Source organism: Ambystoma mexicanum, chromosome 5q (assembly GCF_040938575.1).
Source record: "Ambystoma mexicanum isolate Mex_15411 chromosome 5q, UKY_AmexF1_1, whole genome shotgun sequence".
In the NCBI taxonomy this organism is placed as follows: Eukaryota; Metazoa; Chordata; class Amphibia; order Caudata; family Ambystomatidae; genus Ambystoma; species Ambystoma mexicanum.
In genome coordinates, this window is record NC_090933.1 from 738,152,889 (window position 1) to 738,175,978 (window position 23,090).

Sequence of the window (23,090 nt, forward strand, 5' to 3'; positions counted from 1 at the left end):
CCAGGCAGAGAGTTGGGGGTAGATATTTCTACTCTGCAGGTGCCTCCCTCTGGAATGGTCTCCCTGCCTGGCTTAAACTTGAGCCAGATCACCTGAACCAGCTCAAGACCTTCATTTTCTCCTCTGCTTTCTGTCTCTCCCTCCCCAGCTGACCTACCTGTCTGCTGCGCTGACTGGTTGCCTGGCTACCCTCAGAGCCTCACTGAGTACTAGGGGCTGTTTACACTTGCACGATCTAAATGACTCAGGGCCTAGTAGGTTTGTATGCCTTGTCCTCCCTCTGTGTTCCCTACATTGTCTTGTTCCCTACATTGTCTTGCTGCACTGACTGGTTGCCTGGCTACCCTCAGAGCCTCACTGAGTACTAGGGGCTGTTTACACTTGCACAATCTAAATGACTCAAGGCCTAGTAGGTTTGAATGCCTTGTCCTCCCTCTGTGTTCCCTACATTGTCTTGTTGTGCCTTGAAACACTTGTATATAGGCGCGTTATAAATTAAATGTCATATCATATCCTTCCTCCCTCTCTGGAAAGTTTCTTGCAAGGTTGCAGAAGCAGGGGCTATGCACAGCTTCCCACAACTGACTGCCCATACTGCAGTGCCACTACTTCTGGGAAAAGTAACATTCTTTCAATGGGTGATGGTAGGTCCTGGTAGGTAGTTGTTTAGTGTGCCGTAATGACATCCACTTGAGAATTGTGTGCCAGGTGCTTTATAGATGGAAGAATTACATTTCGGAGGCCAGTGTTTGCTTGGACTGGACTTTAGAACTAACATTGTGGACCACTGCATGGTGTAACGAATGTTCTTGTCTGCGGTAGGTGATGCCAGCCGGTTTCAGCGGCTGATGTAGCACTACTTAATGATGATGGATTTGCAATAGCACTTCCTGATTACAAAATAAAATAAAGTGCACTTGACTTCAGCACTAGCAGTGTTTTATTGTTTAGAAGATGGTGGCATTGTTATTTAGAACTGGCAGGTTGTTGTATCTTTTTGTTGTTCGAGGTAACACTGTCAGCGTGAGGATTCTGTGCCAGGCGAATTATTCATTAATACACAAGCGCAAAACTTGACAACATGGCACAGAGCTCTTTAGGATTAGCGCACTTGATTGTATCATAATTTCTATGTAGGGCTGCATTTCTTAAGAGGTTATCACATCTATGTATAGGTTTTTAGAAAGAGTTACATAGTGAATGAAACAATGTGCTGCTTCAGAGATGGGTACAGGTTAGAAGACCAAAATGACCCAGTCATTCAAACACATTAACAGTTCCCATAATTGAGCAAGTTACATCTCCAGAGGTACAATCAGATAAAAGATAAAGAAAATAGGAGTGTTAGAAATAATACATGCAGGATACCAACAAGATAACCCCTCCCATAACCTTCCACCCTTCCCTTCTCAATCGGTTACAATGTATGGTCTATGTCCCTAAACGTCGGTAGTAGCTGATAAGCAATTGACCCCCAATTCATTGAGCCAAAATCTCTCATACAGAGAAAAGGAGTTTTACAATTCTCTGTCTTTGTGGGCAACTAAGTAGGTTCTGTTCTGTGGAAAGATACTCTACAATAAGGGTCCCTAAAAAGTATGCACCAGAGAAGGTCAATGAGTATGCAATGTATTACAAAGTCACAAGGTCCCGATTTCTGAATTCAGACAGTCTACCAGGCAACAATCACCAGGTAGGTAGTGCCAGGCAAGCCATACAGTTAAGTGTGGTGACAATATTCCAGTTTTCCCATCACCATTACTGTCGTGTTTTTATCTCTATAACGCATTATCACTGCAGGACTGGAAAAGCCATAATCTATTTTATTGTGCCAAGGATACCTGTACAATAAAACATAATAACTCATCTGAAGTTACCTGTACAATTGAGGATTTTGCACCAGGTGGTTCAAGATTGCACGAGATAACACAATTGGAGAGAGGTGGTGTGTGTGTACACACCTAGTGACATGCACTCACTTTGTTACACAACAACAGCACTCTATAATTAGATTTCATATCTGGAAGTGAGTATCTGTACCTATGCCTAAGCCCAACCATGGGCCCATGTAACTGATAAAAGGCCCTGATACCTGCGGGTTTGTGCGTGCTCTACAAATGAAAGAAAAAAAAATAAACATGACCATTCCATTCCTTGGCGTGGAGAGTGCGGTTCCTAGTAAACAGTGATATTTGTGTGTTTGGTGCAACTTCACTGGCTTTAGAAGTTCGCCTCAGGTGCTTTATTGATTGCTACAAAAGAATCATCACAGAGAGCACTGTAAGTAATGCCTGTGCTTAACTGCACCACTACGTTTGGGGGGTGTTACGTTGTTTGGTGTTGGTGGTATGAGAATGTGTCATATTGTCTTCGCGGTTGGTCTCACAGCGAATTCTCTAATATTGTCTTTATATGTGTTATAAATCATGGGCTGATTATCACCACAAAGGGGACAAATGTGATCCCCCCGAACATTTAAAAATATATATTTATACAATTTACCTTTAGCTAAAACCATTGCTGATATATCAGGAAACATCCATGGCCCTCATGTATATATCCGCTGAGTGCAATCAGGATCTTGTATGTGGTTTTCGCTCTGATATTGAAGAGCACATCTTTTTGAATTAAAAAAACATATGCAGCCAAGGCACAGAGTGCAACAGATTAAACAGAATTATCCAAAATACGCTCCCATAAAAAACCTGTTGTCCATGAAACCTAAAAGAAAAATCTTCACCAGCAATCTAAAATGAAGACATTACTTATAACATGCTGAGTGATTACTATGCATTGTTGCTTTATACCATGCACTACATAGGGACAGTTTTTCAGGCATCGTGAATCTGTTATATATTAGAAAACAATATGTCTATATTTTGTAACAATCACAACATTAACAGGTAAAATCTAGAAAATCAAATCATTGCTAAATATCGTCAATTAGCATGAAGGTTCCTAATCATTTAGAAAATATGCATTTGTCTGGTGTCTACACACGAGCGAAGAAGCCACAGGTGAATGTGTCATTGTGCATCGCCAGTAAAACAATGGGTCACTTGGAGAAGACAAAGTGACCACGATGGCTTTCATCAACAATGTCTGGAAAATGAATGTATTATTATGGAATATTGTATGTGTCCGAATACACATAGGCCATATCACTAGCTTATGATGTCAGTTGGTGTCTGCAGACTGAAAGACAAAATAGATAAAGATAGTGGAGCACTAGTGCTTGAACAACACCTTTTAAACATTCACATGGTTGTTCATAACAATGCCCCTACTCACACCAAGGGTAATACCCTGGACTGGGTTGTGTCAAGAAATGTGTCTCTTAATTCTCGGAATATTGTGCACGTGTATGGCCTGATCACTTTCTCATTAGCTTCAGGTTGAACTGCCTGGCAAACACATGTTGAGGCCTGGGAAACCCATGTTGAGGCCTAAGATCTCTAGAAGCATTAATACACACAATCTAAAAAGAGTGAACTCTGATGAACTGCATACATGTCTCTCCAATCTAATGAAGGTCACTTGTGACTCTGATTCTATGGCTTCACTGGCTACTTCTTATGACAGTCATCTGAGTAGTTTACTAGACAGGAAAGCGCCCCTGAAACCTATGACCATTAATGACAAGTCATATCACAAGACCTGGTATACTCCCTCCTTAACTGAACTAAAGCAAGAAAAGTGACGTGTTGAAAGAATATGGTTTAAAAATAGAACAGACGGAAATTGGCGAGAGTGGAACAAACTGGAAAGGAGCAATACATTGAAAATTCTTGAAGTAAAAAAGATTTCTTTGATGAGATCAAGAATTCTGAAAATTGGACAAGGAAGCTATTTGCGGTTTTTAAACACTTGGAAAAGAGCCAGCTGCAAGAAAAAGTACCCTTTAAAACTAAACGTGACTTTATAGAGATTCAACAGGTTTTCTTGGATTAAAGTAACTCGTGCAAAAATCATGGGAGAACTCCCTCTAGATCAACCAGCACATAATCCTGCATGTCCAGGGTCTACCACCTCAGCACCTGATATGTTGTTTAACTTTAAACCCGTCTCGGTTCACAATATGGAAAATGTGGAAAATGTGCTGCAGAAAAAGCATGCCACGTCTTGTTCTGGTGATGTCATTTCTCCCAAATTTGTTTTCAGCCATTTTAAACTGTTTGCACCTTTCTTTACACGTTTTATAAATGCTTTCTTCAAGCAGATAACAGTACCAGAAATGACAAAAAATATGGTAGTGACTCCTTTCATAAAAAAACCTAGTCTGGGCCCTATAAATCTTAACAATCTCAGGCCCATTACCAACTCCCCTTGTTTGTTGAAAATTGTGGATAAAGTTGTGACTATGCAATTTCAAGATCACTCAGAAACTCTTAACATCCTACACCCCAGACAATCAGGCTTTTATGCACATAAAGAGCCCTGGTTGATCTACAGACCCAGATGCTGAACATGGTCGACAGAGGCAAAACTGGAATTATCATGCTTCAGGACCTGTCAGCAGCTTTTGATCTTGTGGATCATGAAAAACATTTGTCCACCTTGCTGACTATTGGTGCCTGTTCTAAAGATGCTGTTGACTGGTTCAGTGCCGTTCTTGTTAATCGTAAGTCTAAGGTTGTCATAAATCAAGCATCCTCTCCCCGGTCATGTATCACCTGTGGAGTACCTCAGCGTGCTTGCTTGTCTCCGGCCCTTTTCAATGTCTATATTCGCTCCCTGTGCAATCTTCTAGATGATTTAGGGGTTCTGTTCAGTAATTGTGCTGATGGTACGCAGCTCCTGATGGAACTGTCTGGTGATTACACAGCACATTCTAGAAAGGTTCAAACCGTATATAATGCAGTGAAATAATTGGCTATGCCTGAAAACGAAGCACTTGATTTTCGGTTCCCCCAAGCAAGAGCCGAACTTGACTTCTGTTATTCTACACTCACTATTGAAGGGCATGATTTTGCCGTTCAAAAGAAAATCAAAACTCTGGGCGTCTTCATTGAGGCCTCTCTGGGGGCTGAAGCCCAGGTAGATAGTGTGGTAAAAAATTCCCAATATCACCTAAGGCTCTTGAGATTAGTGAAGCCATAAGTGTCACCAAAAAATTGTCAAACATTGGTAAGGGCAATTATTATGCCCAGACTCGATTATTGTAGTGCCCTTCTTAGTGGGGCCAATATAAATGACCTGCACAAACTACAAATATTGCAAAATGATGCTGTGCGCATCGTTAAGAATGTTTCTAAAAGAGATCACATTTCAGACCACAGAAGGGACCTTCATTGGCTCCCTATGGTATCTAGGATTACATTTAAGCTAAAGCTATAGTCCATAAATGTATTTTCGGATCAGGCCCCTCATATCTTAAGTATAGCTTAAACAACCAACAGACCTACAAGGTTGTCCAACATGCATAGGCTGATCTGTCCCAGAATCAAAAAAGCCAGAGGCAGTGGCCGTTTCTTTCCGGTACATGCCACTGCAGACTGGAATTCTCTTCCTGTTGATCTCTGCTTAGAAAGTTACCATATTTTGTTTCACAAAATATTGAAAACTCTCTTGTTTGCCTGATTCCTGCTTTTCGTTCGGTGCTCCCTACTGCTGCTGAATGTTTCTTCTGTCTCATTCCTTTATGTTGTCTTATGTCTAATTGTGGGCTTTGATGCCTCTGGGCTTATGCGCGTTACAATAGTAAATAAATAAATATTGCTGACATTAAGCCAGCTTAAAAGTTCCCTTTCTCAAGAAAACTGAACATTCTGCAACAATGCAAAATCCCTTGCTATACAAAGATATCAATGTTGTATTTAATGTATTCCTGTGTTCAGTCTCCACAGCCTAAACACTCCTGTGGAGCTGTCTTAATGCAGAAAAGTACAATAGCAGCCAAATAGTTGTCACACACATGCAGGGGAAGAGCCAGCTTTAAGGTTTTTGGGGGGCTGAATTAAGTTTTGAAAGCTGGTAGTGACTGCGACCATTACACCCATTGGATGCCCCCCCTTCTATTGAGCTAGGAGGCTGAATAGCTGTTTCAGCATCCTGTGGCCCATCGGGTCCATCTTTCACCCCAATTCCATGGCTATTCGGTTTAACATAGATACTAAAAGGTGATCCCAACAGCTAAGCCTTTAGCTTCATCATAGAGCAGTGGTCTTCGCACTGTTTTATGCCAACACCCTTGAAGAAACATTTTTACAGGTGCCCCCCTATCCCTGGTGATGGGGTCAGTTGGGACCTCACCAAGCAGTTAGCATTGGGTAACGGCAGGCCAAGATGCCACCTTCACCCTCTCTAATGCATACCACTAAATCTGTTTAGCCTTGAAGGCGAGGACACGCTTAAATGTCTTTGAGGGTTATCCTATGTAAAAGATCCAACGCCTGATCACTGAGGATTGAATTTACACAGCATGGAACTGGCTCGCTTAGAACACATGTCTTTTGAGTTTTGGATTCCAAATTTACACTGCCTTCTATTTTCCGTCATCACTCGCCTTCTGCTGTTCACTCTCTCCACTATCTCTGAATTCCTCACACTCCTGCTGTTATTTCTGTCCCTCCCCTGTCCTGTCACCCTTCTGTCTCTTCATCCTTCAGATGTATGGTCTGTTCTCTTACTCACTCCCTTTTCTGTTCCCATATTCCCTATTGCATTCTTCAAAAAGCAAAAATGTATTGTAATGGTATTTATCCAGAGCATACATCATTTCCATTCAATCTCAAGGCATGTATTGCCACAGGAAGAGCTAACATACAGGAATATCATTGTAATACCTTGCCCAACTCTCCGCCCTCTCCCCCAGTTACACATTTTATGTATGCATGCCAGCAACTCATGTCAGGTCTACATATCCTAGAATCAAGTAATTCCAGCTATCCATCTAAGTTGCCTCTATCAACCAAGGAGAAATATGAGTAAGCAGCCGTTTGAGAATTCAAGGGGGCCTGCCATCAGAACGGTACAACAAGCCATCCAGCAATATTGCCCATTCCGTTCTATTGGACATGTTTACATTTGCATATGTCGATTCTAGTCATTACAACAACGACTACTCCCATCCGGTCCATTTCAGTAAGTACCCCTTCCAGTCAGTGATCTTGGTCCCTGTGAACATATACATAACATAGGGCCTCATAACAAGTCCGGCGGTAACCCTGCCGGTGCTGCTGGTGGATTACCACCATACTTGCAATATTTACTGTTGCCTGGCTTGCCGGAATCACTGGAGGATTATAACTCCTGCGTTTCAGGAAGTCAAGCGCCGGTAACTGTTAATCCCGATTCCCATTTCAGTCTCATAGGACTCAATGGGAATGGGGACCACGGAAGCACTGGCACCGTTCAGAACGGTGCCGGTGCTTCCGTGACACTCTGCGGGCGGGTGCCGTTCCGCCCACCAGGTATGACCCTGGCGGGCGGGATGGCACCCACCAGCAGACTCGTAGTGTGCCAGTCCGGTAGCAACGGTGCCAGTAGGCTTACCTGCACCGTTGATACTGGACCGGCACACTTGTAATGATGCCCATAACCTTGATCCTGGCAAAGAGCATATAGCTAAGTTAACCATTCTATTCAGCTGTGTTTTGGGTTTACTCCAAGGGAATTGTCCCAGTAAGTACATCAGCAGTGTCAGGTTGATCCACACGGCCCCCATATCTCTTATCTCTTCCAACAGTGCCTCCCAAAACAGTTTCAAGCGTGTGCATTCCCATACCATATGAAGAAAACATGATGTCCCCTTCTTCACACCTCAGGCATTCTGTTGGCCTGTTGGGGTTCATTTTATGATGTCTTATTGTGTCAATGATGTCCTCTGTAATATGCTGTATTGTTCTATGCTTAGTCGTGCATTGAGAGACACTGCCTTGCGTTTGGAGCACATTACCTCCCATTGTTTGTCCTCGAAGGGCCTCCCTATATTCCACTTCAAGCCCACTTCCTATTTTGAGCTCAGGGTTTGCCACTTTACCTAGTAATAGATTATAAATGATGGGGATGTGGCGGCACCCATCACCCGTCTTTCATTCTTGATCATTGTTCACCTCCAATCCCTTACTGCTTACTGTCCTCTGTATTGGTCACACCTTCCTCTTCCTTTCCAATCACTCCTTTCCTGCCACCTGGACTTTAAATTTCATTTAGTTTCTTCCCTTTATCCCTACAGTTCTGCTGTCCCTTTCATGCAGTCTCTGACCTCCATTCTGTTTCCTCACTCACTCTTTCTTACAGTCGCTTGCATCATCCTCACTCAAATTCTATCTTAACATCTCTCATGTACTTTCTCTTTCAGTCCCTTTTGTTATCTCTCTTCTCTCCCACCCATTCTCTATCTCCTTTTTGCTGCTTTTGGTCTGCTATATTTTCACCTGATATTGTGTTTGTTCTCTCTCTTACTCCCCTTTTCCAGAGAACTGAAGTTGCCACATTCCACCCATGAGTAGGTCATCCAGTCGTAGTGTTTCCTGCCCAGCTTGATTAATGGTGCCAGTGGGCAACAAATAAAGCCTGGATTGTATGACCGAGGTATATACCACATGTGCAAAGTCTATAGCTCTGCGTCTCTCTGGTGTGCTAGTCTATCTCTCCCCTCCCCATCTATTCGTTATTCTACATACTTTGTTCCTTCCTTTGCCCATTATATCCCCCTCCACTCATTCAAACGCTTGCTTACTTCACACTCATATTCTCTTGCTGTGTGCTCAGCCATACTCGTTATATTGCTGCTATAGCTCTTAATTCCACACCTGTTCAGTTTTATCTCTCTCTCTCTGCACCCCTGTCTCTCTCTGGCTCTCTCCCTTTCTCACTCTCATCCTGTCTAACACTTGTGCTCCTCCTCTGTCTCCCCTTTCATGTCTGTGGCTGTCACTCTTCACCCATTCGGTGTTGTTTCTCCCTTCACCTCTTCATAGGCTACTGATGCCTTTCTGCTTTTATCTTTTATCCTGCTCCGCTTCCACCTCTTGCCAGCCCCTTTCCAATTTGTTGTCTTTCCTTTCAGTTTGTAGAGGAGCAAGTGGATACATTCTCGCTAGACAACGCTCCCTTACCCCCATCCTATTGAAAGGACAGACGTGGAGTCCTAATTGGGAACCCAGGCACATGACACATCGATTATATGAAATACGATATGCACTCAGGCAGCCATTCAGAAGATACCCTCATGTTGAAACAGTGGAGGAATGCTACCATGAAGGATGTCACTTGCCATGTTTCCGGAAGGCAGTCATGAATAAAATGGTGCGCAACACAGATATACGTTAAACAAAGTCTAATGAAAGAAAAAGAATGTCTCAAAGAAGATATAGGAATCTATGCTGAAACAATATGAAAATACTTAAGAATAACAATCTAACTGGAGAACTAAGAAAAATATGTGCTCCATGATGCAGTATGTATGAACAAAAAGAAGAATGAAGTGACCCGCTGGTCAATAACTGTAAATACGCTGAAACGAAAGGTAGAAAGAATACATAGAAGGTTGCTTATGAGAGTTATAAATTCAACATTTAGGACAAACAAATTGGCGATGGCTTATGTCAATCAACCCAGCTACCTCCAAATACAAGCCCAGGATCTTAATGTGGAAAGATGATGAAGAAGCTGTTTTCCCTTCAAAATAAAGGAGTACATTGGCCTGGAACCAATGATGTTATTTCGACAAATGGAAGAAAAGCACAAAGGGAATCTATGAGCAGACCATAGGAAGGACATATTTCCCAAAGATTAGAAGGAACAAGAAAATGTATTGATGCCAAATATTGGACAAATAGAAGGGCATGAATTTAATATGGGATAGAGTAAGCAAGTCTCTAAAGGCTAAGAGGAGCAACTGCACCCAGCATAATTGAATCAAATGGTGTTAAATGCATTGTCAACACAATTTCATGGTCTTGTAACATGTGACAAAGAGCTTGCAAACAATGGCTATTCATGAAGGCCAAAGCTAAGATAATGATGTACCTACACTCCTTCGAATGTCCCGAGACAGTACAGACTGGCAAGGTCAACCTACAAACAGAAGACACTGGCATGAGGCCTACCGATGAGAGTGGGTAGACTAAGTGGGGAAACAAGAGGAAAGCTGACATATCTCCTAGCACCCGGGTTTTGTTTTTATGTATGTGCTGCTAGCAAGCCGAATGTCCAAGGTTGGAGTTGAGTTGCCAACCAATTAGAATAGCCATTCAATTTTACATATAATGTAGCAAAGTATTATTCTAATGTCACATTCTCTGCTATAACGAGTGTTTTATACCACGTGCATAGAAGTAGTTCAGGGTGTGTCTTACAGATAAGAGGCCACCAATGATGGACTAACACACGTATATTCTATAGGTAGACTCTTTCAGGTGTCTCTGCTGCCGACTTCAGTATCAGAGAAGTAAACACAGTCTGAAAATTTCTTTCAGCCTGCGTTTATTTCCATGTAAGTGCCTGTTATTTGCACGGATCCTCAGGCTCAGATGAAATGCAGGTAAGGCTAGTTTTGATGGTGCTTCACACTGTGGGATGCACACCCCTCCCCAGGGAAACGAGCCCCACAGTTTGAAAACAACTGGGGGAGTCTGTTGATTTTGCCTCAGCAGGCCTTTGTCCCCTGCCACTGTGTTTGCTGCTACCATGCCGTCACATTAATAATGGGGCTGCAAGTCACTTCAGAGTGATGTCTAATGCCTCAAAGTGGGAGGGCTTCAGCCCTCCCAAGCCTACGTCTGGTGCCACCCATGCACACGTGGCGTCCATAATCAGAACAAACAATAGATGTTCTGCTGCAACCAGGTGCGCATGCTGAGCCTTTCACACAAGAAACAGCCAACGTAGCTTGTACTTCTGGCGTGCTCCAACCTTTATTCAACGTTTCACTTTCCTCTGGTATCTTCCCAGTCTTCTTCAAAGTGACAACACTGAGAACTTTTTTGGAGAAACTCGTCACTGACTACAACAACCCAGTCAACTATGGACCCAGCCATCTCCTTCCTCGTGATGCCAAAGTTGGTGAATGTGTAGTCTTCATTCATATCACTGACTACCTGAGGCCAAAGAATTGAGCAACCTCACCTCCAACCCAGGTTCTGCAGCAGGCACTTGAACTAAACAGCGCTTACTAATGTTCCTAATTCATTTAACATGGCTCACCACTGCCATCTGTCTGTCATTCTCCTTGATCACTCTGCTGCATATGACACATCGCTACTCCTAATTCTCTCACACATCAACATTCGCCCACCTTCAACTACGAGCTATGTATTGTCTTTCATGAGTAACTGCCTATTTGATATCAGTCATCGCATTAGGTGATGCTTAACCCCTTTAAAAATGAAGTTATATTCCTCCATGCCTACAATGTTCTCTAATTTAATCCCCTCTTCAATATCTTTTCCCCACTCCTACATGCATAATCTCACAAGGCTCACAATCAGTTGGATCTATTTGACAGCCGACTGATATGTTAGGAAAACATTACATGCACTGCTATAGTTGCCAATATTTACCAAGATTTACTGAACCCATAAACGCCATGAATGCCATCCCCGCCCCACCTTTCTCTTTACCAAAACACTCCATGCCATCCTGCTGCAGCCTCCTCTGGACTCACCCTCTCCTCCTCTGATGTTTTCAAAAGGGTACTGAAATGTTATGCTGACACCCCAAGTGGGATGGGCATCCATGCAAATGTCCTCATCCTTGTGTTTAAATGGTCACACCTGGTGGAACCCATCCCCTGATAGTCACCCCCTCAAACACTATGCTCACAACCTCTTAACTTAACCATCCCGATCCATCGTGTGCTGCCTCACACTTTCATTCCTTCATGCTCCTCGCTCTCTGTCACTGGAAATACCCACCTCCTCCCATGAAGGGCATTCCAACAGGAACTGCTTTCAGGATTACCCCTAAGAAACATCTTCTCTCACAGAGCTTTACAGTGCAGTCTTCCCCCTATATGATCGATGATCACTTCCATAACTGCACAGCGCATCTCTAATTATATTTTAATAATATAACTACTGGAAATGTATGCAATGTCTGTCTTTTGTGGCCTCCATTTGTTGTTTCAATCTCGTTCTCCATGACCAGCTGCAGTAAAGTATTATCTTCTATCTCATACATTTCTTTGTAAAGCATCCAGCGATGGGACAGTTATCTTTTTCCCTAATTCTTCCTGAAACAGTTTTCCTTTCCCCCTCATGCTTCTACCCAATAACCCCCTCAATATTTCCCCAGATCTATGTAAATGGAATTCCTATGTTTGGCTTCACATTTACATCTAACATGTCAACTGCGCAACCAGGCATTTAGGCCGACAGGTGGGATTGTAACTATCACGCTGTTGATTATTGTTTAATATTAGTTACTGAGTATATTTATAGCAGGCATTAAGTGCAACTCATGTGTACATGCTTCAGAAAGGTAGTTAATACCAATTAGACACACTGTTGGTCACACATGTTTTTCAGCTTTAAGATACTGAGTCACTGTTATCCTTCATTGAAGCAGTCACCAGTATTGCCCTGAAACATTCGCCCACAGGGTAATAGAATGCCCACGTAATGCACATTGAAATCTTTAAAGCTGAGCCTCATCAATTGAAGGCACACATTGCCACTTTCCAATAGAGAATTATACACCCATTCGTTAGTGATTTCATGACAATGCAACAAGAGAGACAATATAGCAAACCTGAAGTCAGAAGAAATGGTAAGGTCCATGTGTACAGTCACACGATGTTCAGGGAGATAACTAATGCATGTGTTGTAGCAAATATAATGAATATCATGTATGCATGCCTACAACAGAGGGCAGACATTATTGTCAACAAGGTTGCAAATTCCCCCGAGAAAATCAAATTCATAATAGTGGTGATGCAGCTTAGACTAGTCTCTATAATACACAAATCCACTGTCATATAATTGAGTCTAAAATAGTTGAACAATTTGGAAATAATCAAATATTGCTGTTTTACTTAGTGGGGGAAATATTGTGGGAACTGTCATACAATCATACAAAAATTACTTTTATGAATTATGCAATTTTCGGTGTCTCCAAATATAACATTTCTCTTGCCTAACTAACAAATCCTCAGTGTACCTTCTTTTCAGGACAAATGTGCATAACACATACCTTCCCCAGTGGGCCCCTAGATTCTGTCCGATAGACGGCAAGAGGCTTGCAGGACCATGCTCCCACAAGCAGGTGTCTGCCCAGGCTTCTGCAGTTCTTTCCAGTTCTGTGTCCCAGGTCTAAAAAAAACAAGACAAGTAGAATGACAATGGTTGTTACTGGTTCTGTTACTCATTTAAAAACAGAACTTTACCGTTAGGCACTTCACAGATTGATTTTTATGTTGATCAACAGATCTACTAATGATTTAAAGTAGGACTTCATGAACCTTAAAGTGATTGCTACAAAACAAGGTTTGATGAATTGAGGTAATTTTTCCGAATCACTCACAAACTACCAACCTCACTATTAACCTGACTCGGGTGCAGAAGGTTATCGGCGGTCATTAGAAGTTTCCCAGTATCCCTCCAGTAATTTCAGTGGGATACTGACAAACTGAACTATCGTTACCCGTGCCTGATATTCCAGTATTACTGGGATGTTACAGGTGTCGGCAATGGTCATTCCTCATACCATGGAGTCCCACAATTTCTGTTTTGTGCCAGTGAGGACCTAATTTCCCTCCAGCTCTTGGCTGGGGTTAAGTCTGTGAACCCCCACTGGCAAACCTGTAATTTGACAGTGCAGTAAAAGTGGCAGTAATGGAATTACCGCCACTTTTTTCCTGCACTGCCAAGCTTGTAATAACCCCCATTGTCCCATTTATTGGGAGTGAGGAAAACCAATTTGAACCATTGGCACAGTTTTGTTGGAAAAGGTTCACAACCTTATGACACCAAACATGTGGGATGTTATAGATATATTTTCAGTGACTATGGATTTTAGTATGATGGAATTAAAGAATACAGTTATCCCTCCTCTGGAAAATGCTTAATACCTGTATTTTGTAATTGATTTGAGTAACTATTACATTACAATAGTAAACATGTTTAGTGTTTTGGGTGGTTATATTGAGATCTGTTTGTAACAAACAGGCAACATTCTGTGAAGAATGAGCATGTCCTTCATGCTTCTGTGATGTGACGAAAATGCAAACAATTGTATGGGCCATTGCAATTGGCCAATATTAACACCTATGAAAAATTACTTGCAAGTGACATGTTCTTTGTAAAAGGACAATATTGTTATCATAGCCACTAAGCAACGGTCTCTACTCCAGGTTCAGAACAATGTCTTGATCCCAGACTATCTTCTTTATGAAAATGATAGTTTGCAAACAGCGAAATATAATTTAGGATCCATTTGTATGGATATGGGACCCATCCGGCCTGTCCTCTAGGCACTGAGGGATGTTCTAATATCAGCTTGCTTTTTTTGCTCAAGGTGTGGCATGCACATGTGTGACGTGTCCTTGAATTCATAGCTTTTAGAACCAGAGAGTTAATCAAGTGTCAGAGAGTGTGGGCTGGAAGATAACTCTTACTGCTTTTGCAAATTTTTTTATTTTGGTTCATATTTTTGTGGATGCCTCTGGAGCAATCAAACAGCAGCGTGACGTCCGCGGACATCATACGTGCCGGCTGATTTATCAATTAAAAATGTGAGGTGCATCAAAACATTTGAAACAGATGCCATAGTCCACACATATTGCCGTAAAAACATATTAAAAACCACAACATTGCACTTTTTAAACTAATTAAACATTCTCTGGGGAGGCGAGGGGTGATGAGGATTGATTGGTATACGGACATAAAGTGCCAAAAAAACTGGTGTTTTTTTCTTCTCCGGTGTCCACAAACATTTCAGATGATCAAGGACATTGCTGTGATGTTCACGAACATCTCAGATGTTCGGGGACATCCATGCATATTTCTGCATTACAAGGTTGGTGAAAAGAGATTTTGGATAGCTTATAACTGTGGCACCACTCAATGAAAGTGCATGCAAGTCTGCAATATCATTTTAGATCTGAGCCTGAATGGTTCTGCAATGTTTGTTGCTGTTTCGCCAAGAGGGGGCAATACTAGAGGGGGCATCCCAAAGAATTTGAAAATCTTATACATTTGGTGCCGTTTGATGAATCTGCACAAAAGTTTGCAGAAATATTTTAGACCCATATTTGAATGTTATTGCACAGTTTGGTGGGTGCTTGTCAGGAGGGGGCAACATTAAAGGGGGGTTTCAACATTTTTAGATGGATGTTAAGTTTCTGACTGTCAGTAAATAAACCCCCCTGACCTAGATATGGCAGTGAACAAAAAAGAAGGGGCTAGACATGTGATGTAATCAGTGATGTCATTGATGACATTTGTGATGTCATCTCTGATGTCCTGGCTGTTAGTCTTAGCAGTGCACTGTGGTGGCGTGAGTTATGGTAGCTTAGCTTAGCATTACTGGCGAATTTCAGGGGGTTTTTGGTTTTACTTGCAACCATAACGTCCCTTTAATAAAGTTTTTTCACTGAATTTCATAGGTTTTTTAGTAGCGCAACTTAACCATAACGTCCCTTTAACCAAGTGTTTTTTACTGAACATAGATATAGACAATATAAATTGGATAAATGTTTCCAAGGATTCCCTTACTTTATATACATATAACATAGAACATACTGAACCCCCTACCTGCGCTAGTGGGTCTGATGTTTGTGGACCATGTTTATGTTTGCGGACGGCCTCGGTCAACATCAGCACTATCCAAAAACTCAGGGGGTATCTTACATTGTTGTATCATGCAAGAGAAGCACTGAACATGTTCCAAAAGCAGCACATGAATAAATGATATTAAATAATAAATAAGAAGTGGAAACTGCATATGTAAGACACCAACCATCGAATTACATAACGTATGCAACATAATGCAATATACCAAAACAAAATAAATATGCCTCCAACAGAATTACCTCACACAAACTGCACAGAAAAAATCAGCAGCACACTTACGCAGCAGTAACAGCAAAACTTAGCAAGAAACTAGTAAGTACACTACATTTATTGTATATATTTATAAGCGTTCGGTATTAGGTACAGTAAAAAAAAAAAAATCTTTTTTTATACAGAAATGTCTAGTATTTTGAAATGCCTGGAAGAAAATGTTCCTTGTGATGAAATTAGTGAAAACAGTGATATGAATGGTAGACACTACACTTCTCTATATAAACCAATTATTACCCATTACTTTATATGCACTTACCCCATTTTCTTTAAACACACCATACAAACATTAAAAATAATACTAAACAGAGACCTTAGAAAACCATCTGCAGTGAATGGAGCAAAAAATGGATCTATTGAAGGAATAGTGCGCTTAGAAATATTATTTTCCCGAGGGTTCGGGCATGTGTTTTTAAGCATACGTTGATTGATCGTACAAACATTTCCTATGCACCTTACCATAGTTTTCCTCTTTTTTACACATGCAAAATCAGGCAGCAAGGTGCGGCCATCTTGTGATAATCTTATCAGTTGCTGCATCGGCCAAGGTAAACTCCCCTGGCCCAAGGTAAACTCCCCTGAGGCTGACCTCACCAAACCTAGTGATATTCTCCGCCTATCTCCAGAATGTTACTGGGCAGCGTAGCCAAACGCACCCAGTCATCACCTACGTGATAACGTTAGTTGACGCAGAACCCGGAATATCAACACGCATCATCTCAAAACACAGCGAGTCCCAATTTTGAATTTAAAACCATACTTTTAAAGCAAATAGAAAAACTGTAGATTTTTTAAAGTACTTTTATTTCACCATAAACGCTCGAGAACATCCGGCGATTGCCATAATCAAGCAAATGGGTAACTTTTTTCTTCATTCTCTATCCACAATGTTTATCATGAGTCAGGCAATGTTCCTTTTGGGTATAAAAAGCGCATTGGACTGACTGTGAGTCGCAAGGCTATGGTGCTAGGCCACCGTAAACGATGTCAGGTTGCTCCTTATCACTGCTGCCGCATAAGGCCATATCGGCCTGTGGCGATCGCCCCAAAAAAGAGGCACTGTTATCCAGCAGCTCACGTGTATCTGCATCTGCCGGTTGAAAAACTCATCAGTTGGTATCTGGAATCGATGACAATCGCAGAAAGGCAGGATGTACCTGTTTGAAAATGATAACAGAAATGTGTCTCAGTAGCCGATCTTTAGTACAGTTTATCATTTTACCCATTAAATCGGCCCCGTGTTAAAACTAAGTTGTTAGATGCCACAGAGACACAGGCTTCATTGTGGACTCTCTTCTTGGTGAGGACAGAGAGTCGGTATTGCCCTTGGAGTAGGCAACAGGCCCGTTTGTGAGAGGATGAACAAGAAGACCTCCATTTCCTCTCAGCCACCCTAAACTTATGTTTAAGTGTAGCTTGGTCAGGGTCATACCAGGAATTGCACTTGGCTTTGGACTGCATCAGAAATTGAAGTGTAGAGCAGAGACAGGGTTGCGTCAGGATGTGAGACAGCAAGAGGTGGAGGGGGGTAGAGAGGGTGGTGGTGAAAGCCGCAACTGACACACGCGTCATGGGTCAGATGTCCGAGAAGGTATGTGGCAATGTTTTGTGTAGGCTTGGTTTGGGGGGAAGAGAGGGAGAGGAGGGAATGAATGTTCTAGGAGAGAGGAGTGGTCAGAGGGATGGAGAGGGGGAGGTCAGAGGAGATCAAGTCATCGAGTGTGTGCCCTGCAGAGTGAGTCGGGCCAGAGGGGAGGATGGATAGGGAGTCGCAGAGGTCACGGAAGAGTACAGAGGAGGAACAAGGAGAGTCTAAATGGATACTGATATCACCGAGAAGGGGGAGTTGAGTGATAGAGGCCAGGTGGGAGGAGGAGAGGTCTGTCCACTCAGAGAGAAATGAAGTGATTTGACCAGGAGGCCAGTAGATTGTAGCTACAGTAAGAGAATTGGTAGCAGAGTAGTAGAGAGAGAGAGCCTACAGACAAGGCATTCAAAAGAGGAGTAGGTCTGAGTGGGTATGATAGAGGCAGGAATCCACTCAGGAAAGATCAGGGCTAACCTCCCCCCCACAGGAGCCGGGAGGTTCTGGGTGCGGAGAGGATCTTGCAGCCATCAGAGAGGAGAGTGTCAAAGCTTGTGACAGAGCTGGCCGTGAACCATGTCTCAGTAAAACCAAGGACATCAAGGTCTAGTTCTTCAAGGAGGTGGCAGGTGTCAGATGAGTGTTTGACAGCAGAGCGAGAGTTGAGAGTGGCAATATGAAGAAGGTTGCAAGCCTTAAAGACCTTCCGGGAGGGGTACAGATCAGAGGTATGCCCTGCAGAGGAGAAACAGCCCTAGAAGGGGCACAGCAGGAGGAGAGAGAGGGCAAGGTAACCAAGGGGGAAGAGGAGGGACAGCAGGAGATGAGAGGAAATTGAAGAGGCAAGGGAAGCACCTATTGAACAGGAGGAGATTGGCATGAGGGCCTTGGACCATGACAGTGCCATTAAGGTAGACATTAATGATTACTTTAGAGGAGTCGAAAGAAGCCATAAGAACTTTCCAGTGAGTGCCACCATTAATGGGAGAGGAGGAGATAGGACAGAGAACAGAGATCATATGAAGAGTCCATAGATCTGGCGAAGGAACAACAAAGAGGATGTCGGTGAAGGTCTTTCTGCAGGAAGCATTGGAGCATATGTCGGCGATAGGAAGACCAGGGTTAGAGGCCAAGATATCCTTTTTGAACTTCTTCCTGCCAGACTTAGTGAGATAGGAAGGATAGTCAATGCAGAAGCAGTTGGAAAGGATAGGAGCACAGAAAGTACCATGGAGGTGGAAGCGAGGAGAGGGTGGAGAAGCTGGGGGGGCTAAGGCAGGTATGTGTGGAACAAAAGAGAGTGGTGAGGTCACTGGGCTGGCACTTTACAAAGAAGCAACAGTATACAAGCAAACTGCAGAGAATTTAGAACTGGCCAGCAAGATTTGACTTTCACGCAAAAAGCAAAAACAGCAAGCTTTGACTTTCTAGCAAAAAGGAAAAACAGCAAGATTTGACTTTCCAATCAGGGATTCAGATTTAGCAAAGGGTTTTAAGAAGCACTGCGCATCAGAATGACAACATGGGAGAAACAAGCAGAAAGAACAGTGATAGTCAAAGGAAGAAGGAGTAAGTCCAGAAGGAGGGAACAGACCCATAGTTGTGGAGGTCAATGCAGTCCAGGTTGCTTAGATGAGTGAGGTGGTAGCATTATTGTGGTTAAGGAGCATGGAGGATCCCAATTAGCATTCTGGAAGCGGACAGGGAGCAGACAGGGGCCTTAGAAGTGGGCCTTGCTGAGAGGGCTGGCTATATCCTGCCGGTTCCTGGTTGGATGGAATGAAACACTCAGCAACCAATGGGAGTGCTGCACAGGGAAAGGCAGCTCAGCCAGCCTGCCTTCACAACAAAGAAAACAATGACGGCCATCTTGGAAGGGCCAAAAATCAGTCAAATAAGCAGGCAATAGTGGGAAAACGTGTGCTTTCAAAATAGCAAGGCAGCTTCAGTTATAAAAAAGCTCACAAATGGCAGCACAATGAAAATGCACAATCAAAGAGTGCTTTTCCAACAATTTCAAGCAAATTTAGTTTGTTCTTCTTTTTAAGTTTTTTTTCTATTTTTCAGGTTCAATAATTCCCCTGCAGGTGCAGTAATGCACAGAAAGTGCACCTACCTAATGGAGGGGGCAGCATCCAGGCACAAACTCCACATGTGCAGAAAACAACAGAAAGCCAGGGGGCTGGAAACATGACCTCACTCTCAGTGAAAAGCCGATGAAAGAAACCAGCTCCAGGCAGTGGGCCTTGCTGAGGGGCCAGCTAAAGCCTGCCAGTCCCTGATTGGGTGGAAGAAAACACTCAGCAATCAATGGGAGTGCTGCACAGGGAAAGGCAGCTCAGCCAGCCTGCCTTCACAACAAAGAAAACAATGGTGGCCACCTTGGAAGTGCCAAAAATCTGTCAGATAAGATGGCAATAGTGGGAAATATTTTGCTTTCAAAACAGCAAGCCAGCTTCAGGTATTAAAAAGCTCACAAAACGGCAGCACTACGAAAATGCGCAATAAAACAATTCTTTTCCAACAATTTCAAGCAAATGTAGTTTTTTTTCATTTTTTTCCATTTTCGATTTTTCAGGTTCAATAATTCCCCCAGAGGTGCAATAATGCACAGAAAGTGCACCTACCTAATGAAGGGGGGCAGCAGCCAGACACAAACTGCACATGTGCAGAAAACAACAGATGGCCTGGAGGGTCAAACAGGGCCTCAGTGTGAGCGAAAAGCACCTAAAAGCAGATGAAATCAGATGGAACCATTTCCATTCCTGAGGACCCCGTCTCCTCTGGTCCTGCAGTGAAGATTTCTCATCTTGCATCCCTCCAGGGCTCCCGCTACAAGAACACCAGAGTTTTTCTCCTCCAGCACCTTACACCTCCAGGCGGCTGCCTGCAAGCATCTCTGCTTCCCAGCATGGCTTGTATCTACCGTTCTGCCTCTGCCTCTGAGTCCGCTTCCCGTCGCTTGCACTCTAGCTTGCTTCCACTGCTTTACCTTCCTTCACCTGCAGGTGATTACAGAGTTTAAATGTCCCATGCAGCTGATTAAGTGATTGACAACTAACCCGCACGTTATACTTAGTATCGTTGTTGCTCTGCATTAACTCCCTGCTCCTCTTCTTCATCCCAGAACCCAAGGCTTTCTAGGAATTGGAGTCCAAGGGATGTTAACGTGTGTTTCAAGTTACATGTTAAAACACTTTTGTCTACATAACAATTATCATAAACATCAGATGTCAAATCTGTTTTAGAGGTGTTATGTACCAGTGAGGAGTGAATAAAGTTATTTTTGAGATGTTTAACAGAAGTAGGTTTTAAGTTCTTTCAATTAAAGGGTTCTGCATAATGACACATGCCATTAAAAACTCTGGAATAAGGGGGACTTCTTCACAGGGAATGGAAGAATACTGTGTTTCTCCTGTCGCACTCATCACCTCCCCCGACAGCCATCTCCCCCCATTTGGCCCACCCTGAGAATGCCACCCTCAGGATCACGATTAGGTAGCGGCTGTCTTCCTTCCCCTAGCCACATGGGTGGGGACTTTAGGGTGGGTATTAGTGATGACTCCCCAGGATTCATCACAACATTTAGCATCATCTGGTCCTCTATGACAGTGGAAGACATTGAGGGCATGCAACAATGGTTCATGTGTAGACAGTGGGTGAGACTAGTTCAGAGTACAGAGTAGTGAATTCAGAGAGGCCAGTATCCTGGTGGGTTCCATAGGAACAACTCAGCATGCTATGAGGTTATTGTGTCATTTCTAGGAATCACATGAATTACATTGGGTAACCAGGGGCCAGATTACGGAAGCTTTGCACTGGTGCAAGTGCAAAGGTGCATGATATCAGCACTAAGGCAAAGTTTGCTCTATTTCTAAGAACAGAAAACCATTGCGACATGAAAAGTGCTGTTAGGCATGCTATAAGCCCCAGTGCAAGTGTGCACCTTTCCGTGTATGCACTACAGCAAACTTTGCACTAGGTACATTTTCTGCACTTGCACTGGTGAACATTTTCTACAATCTGGCCTCTGCTTGCAAAATCTCAGAATGGCAAAATTTTAGTTCAACAAACCTTAACCAATTTACTGTGGGAAGCATGAGAGGAAGGCCCAGCAGGAAGAATCAGACAGTGACATGTGGGAGCAGTTTAGTATAATGGAGAAAGTCAAAAGTGCACAAGCAATCAAGCCACACACAGCATGGCATGCTATTTCATAGAATGGCTTGATAAGGGTATCACATGTCATGACAAAATATCAGAAGTTATAGCAAAGCATGAACATACCTAATCAGTTGGGATGAGACTGAGTCTCCTCCCCCACACGCCTATGCATAGAGTTGCCATTTCCATTTCTAACTTTGCCACTGTCAATTTCTCTCGGTCTCTTTGGCCCTCTCTCTATCTTTCTTTCAAAGTGATACACTGTGCTCTTTGTGCAGCAAGTATCTGGGAATTGCCAGATGATAGGAGGGAACAGTCTGCAGACACCATGCATTACCATAAGTAGAGTGATAATGGTTATAGGAGGCATGAACTCCAGGCTCAGATGAAAAGGCTGCCTGAGAGAGGAAAGCTCCATGCATTCATTTCACTTTCTTTATTATGCTGGTTTGTAGGCTGTGCATCATCTCAAACCCCACTCTAACTTGCTCAGGTGCTGAGCTCAGTGGGTCCTGTAGGACCTTTGTCTGCCTGGGCAACAGCCATCAGGGGAATGAAAGGGGTTCATCAGGCTATCAGGGCAGTGTCCAGAATCACTCTTTCTGTCTCTGAGAATCTACCTCGGTGTTTCCAAAAGGCCTCAAACCCCTTTCACACTCCCTGGCTCTATAACTTCAGTTTCAGAATGATGCTAACACCCTGAAGGGGTTTTGTCCCACTGGATGTGATGAGGAGCTGGCAGGATAAGTCTGGATTCCTCAAAGTTTACAAAGAAGGAGGGGGCACTATCTGCTCACCTGAAGGTTGTGCCACTGCTAAATCTAACAATACAAATCCACCTTCAGACAAATGAAATCCTGAGCTGGCCACCATTCGGGTTATCAGGTGTCAATTCCTTGACTAGGTGTGCACTTGACTTCTAGTCCTACTCAACCTCTCCCACACCTTTTAAATGGTGAACCACAAAGCACTCCTTAGCATCGTGGCCTCCCACATGGTGTCAATTATGCTGTCCTGCGCCTGCGCTGGTGAGCATCCCCCAGGCAAAAAGACACCAGCTCCTCCTGCAGGGAACCAATATATCCCTCTGAATTCCTGCCGCTTTCTATGTTCCACACCGGTCCATATTTTCTCAACAGATATCTTCAATCTCTACATCGAATCACTAAGTAAAAAATAGACTATCACAACATCAATTAACACTTATTTGCTCAATCAGGTGAGAATTTGTATTCACACATAGGAGCCGCAAAATTCATCTGAAGTGGAGATTTATACTTCACGTGGCAGGACCTTCGTATTTTACTGAGAACGTTTATGAATACCGCCGAGCA

At 43.0% G+C, this 23,090-nt stretch overlaps 1 protein-coding gene across 1 annotated transcript in view; it reads right to left on the bottom strand.

Moving 5' to 3' along the window:
- CRISPLD1 (cysteine rich secretory protein LCCL domain containing 1) overlaps window positions 1-23,090 on the bottom strand; it is a 625,896-nt gene that overhangs the window by 435,139 nt on the left and 167,667 nt on the right. The window contains exon 3 of the mRNA XM_069621225.1: window positions 13,138-13,256. Within this exon, the coding sequence (XP_069477326.1) occupies window positions 13,138-13,256 (119 nt within the window). The remainder of the gene's footprint in view (window positions 1-13,137; window positions 13,257-23,090) is intronic.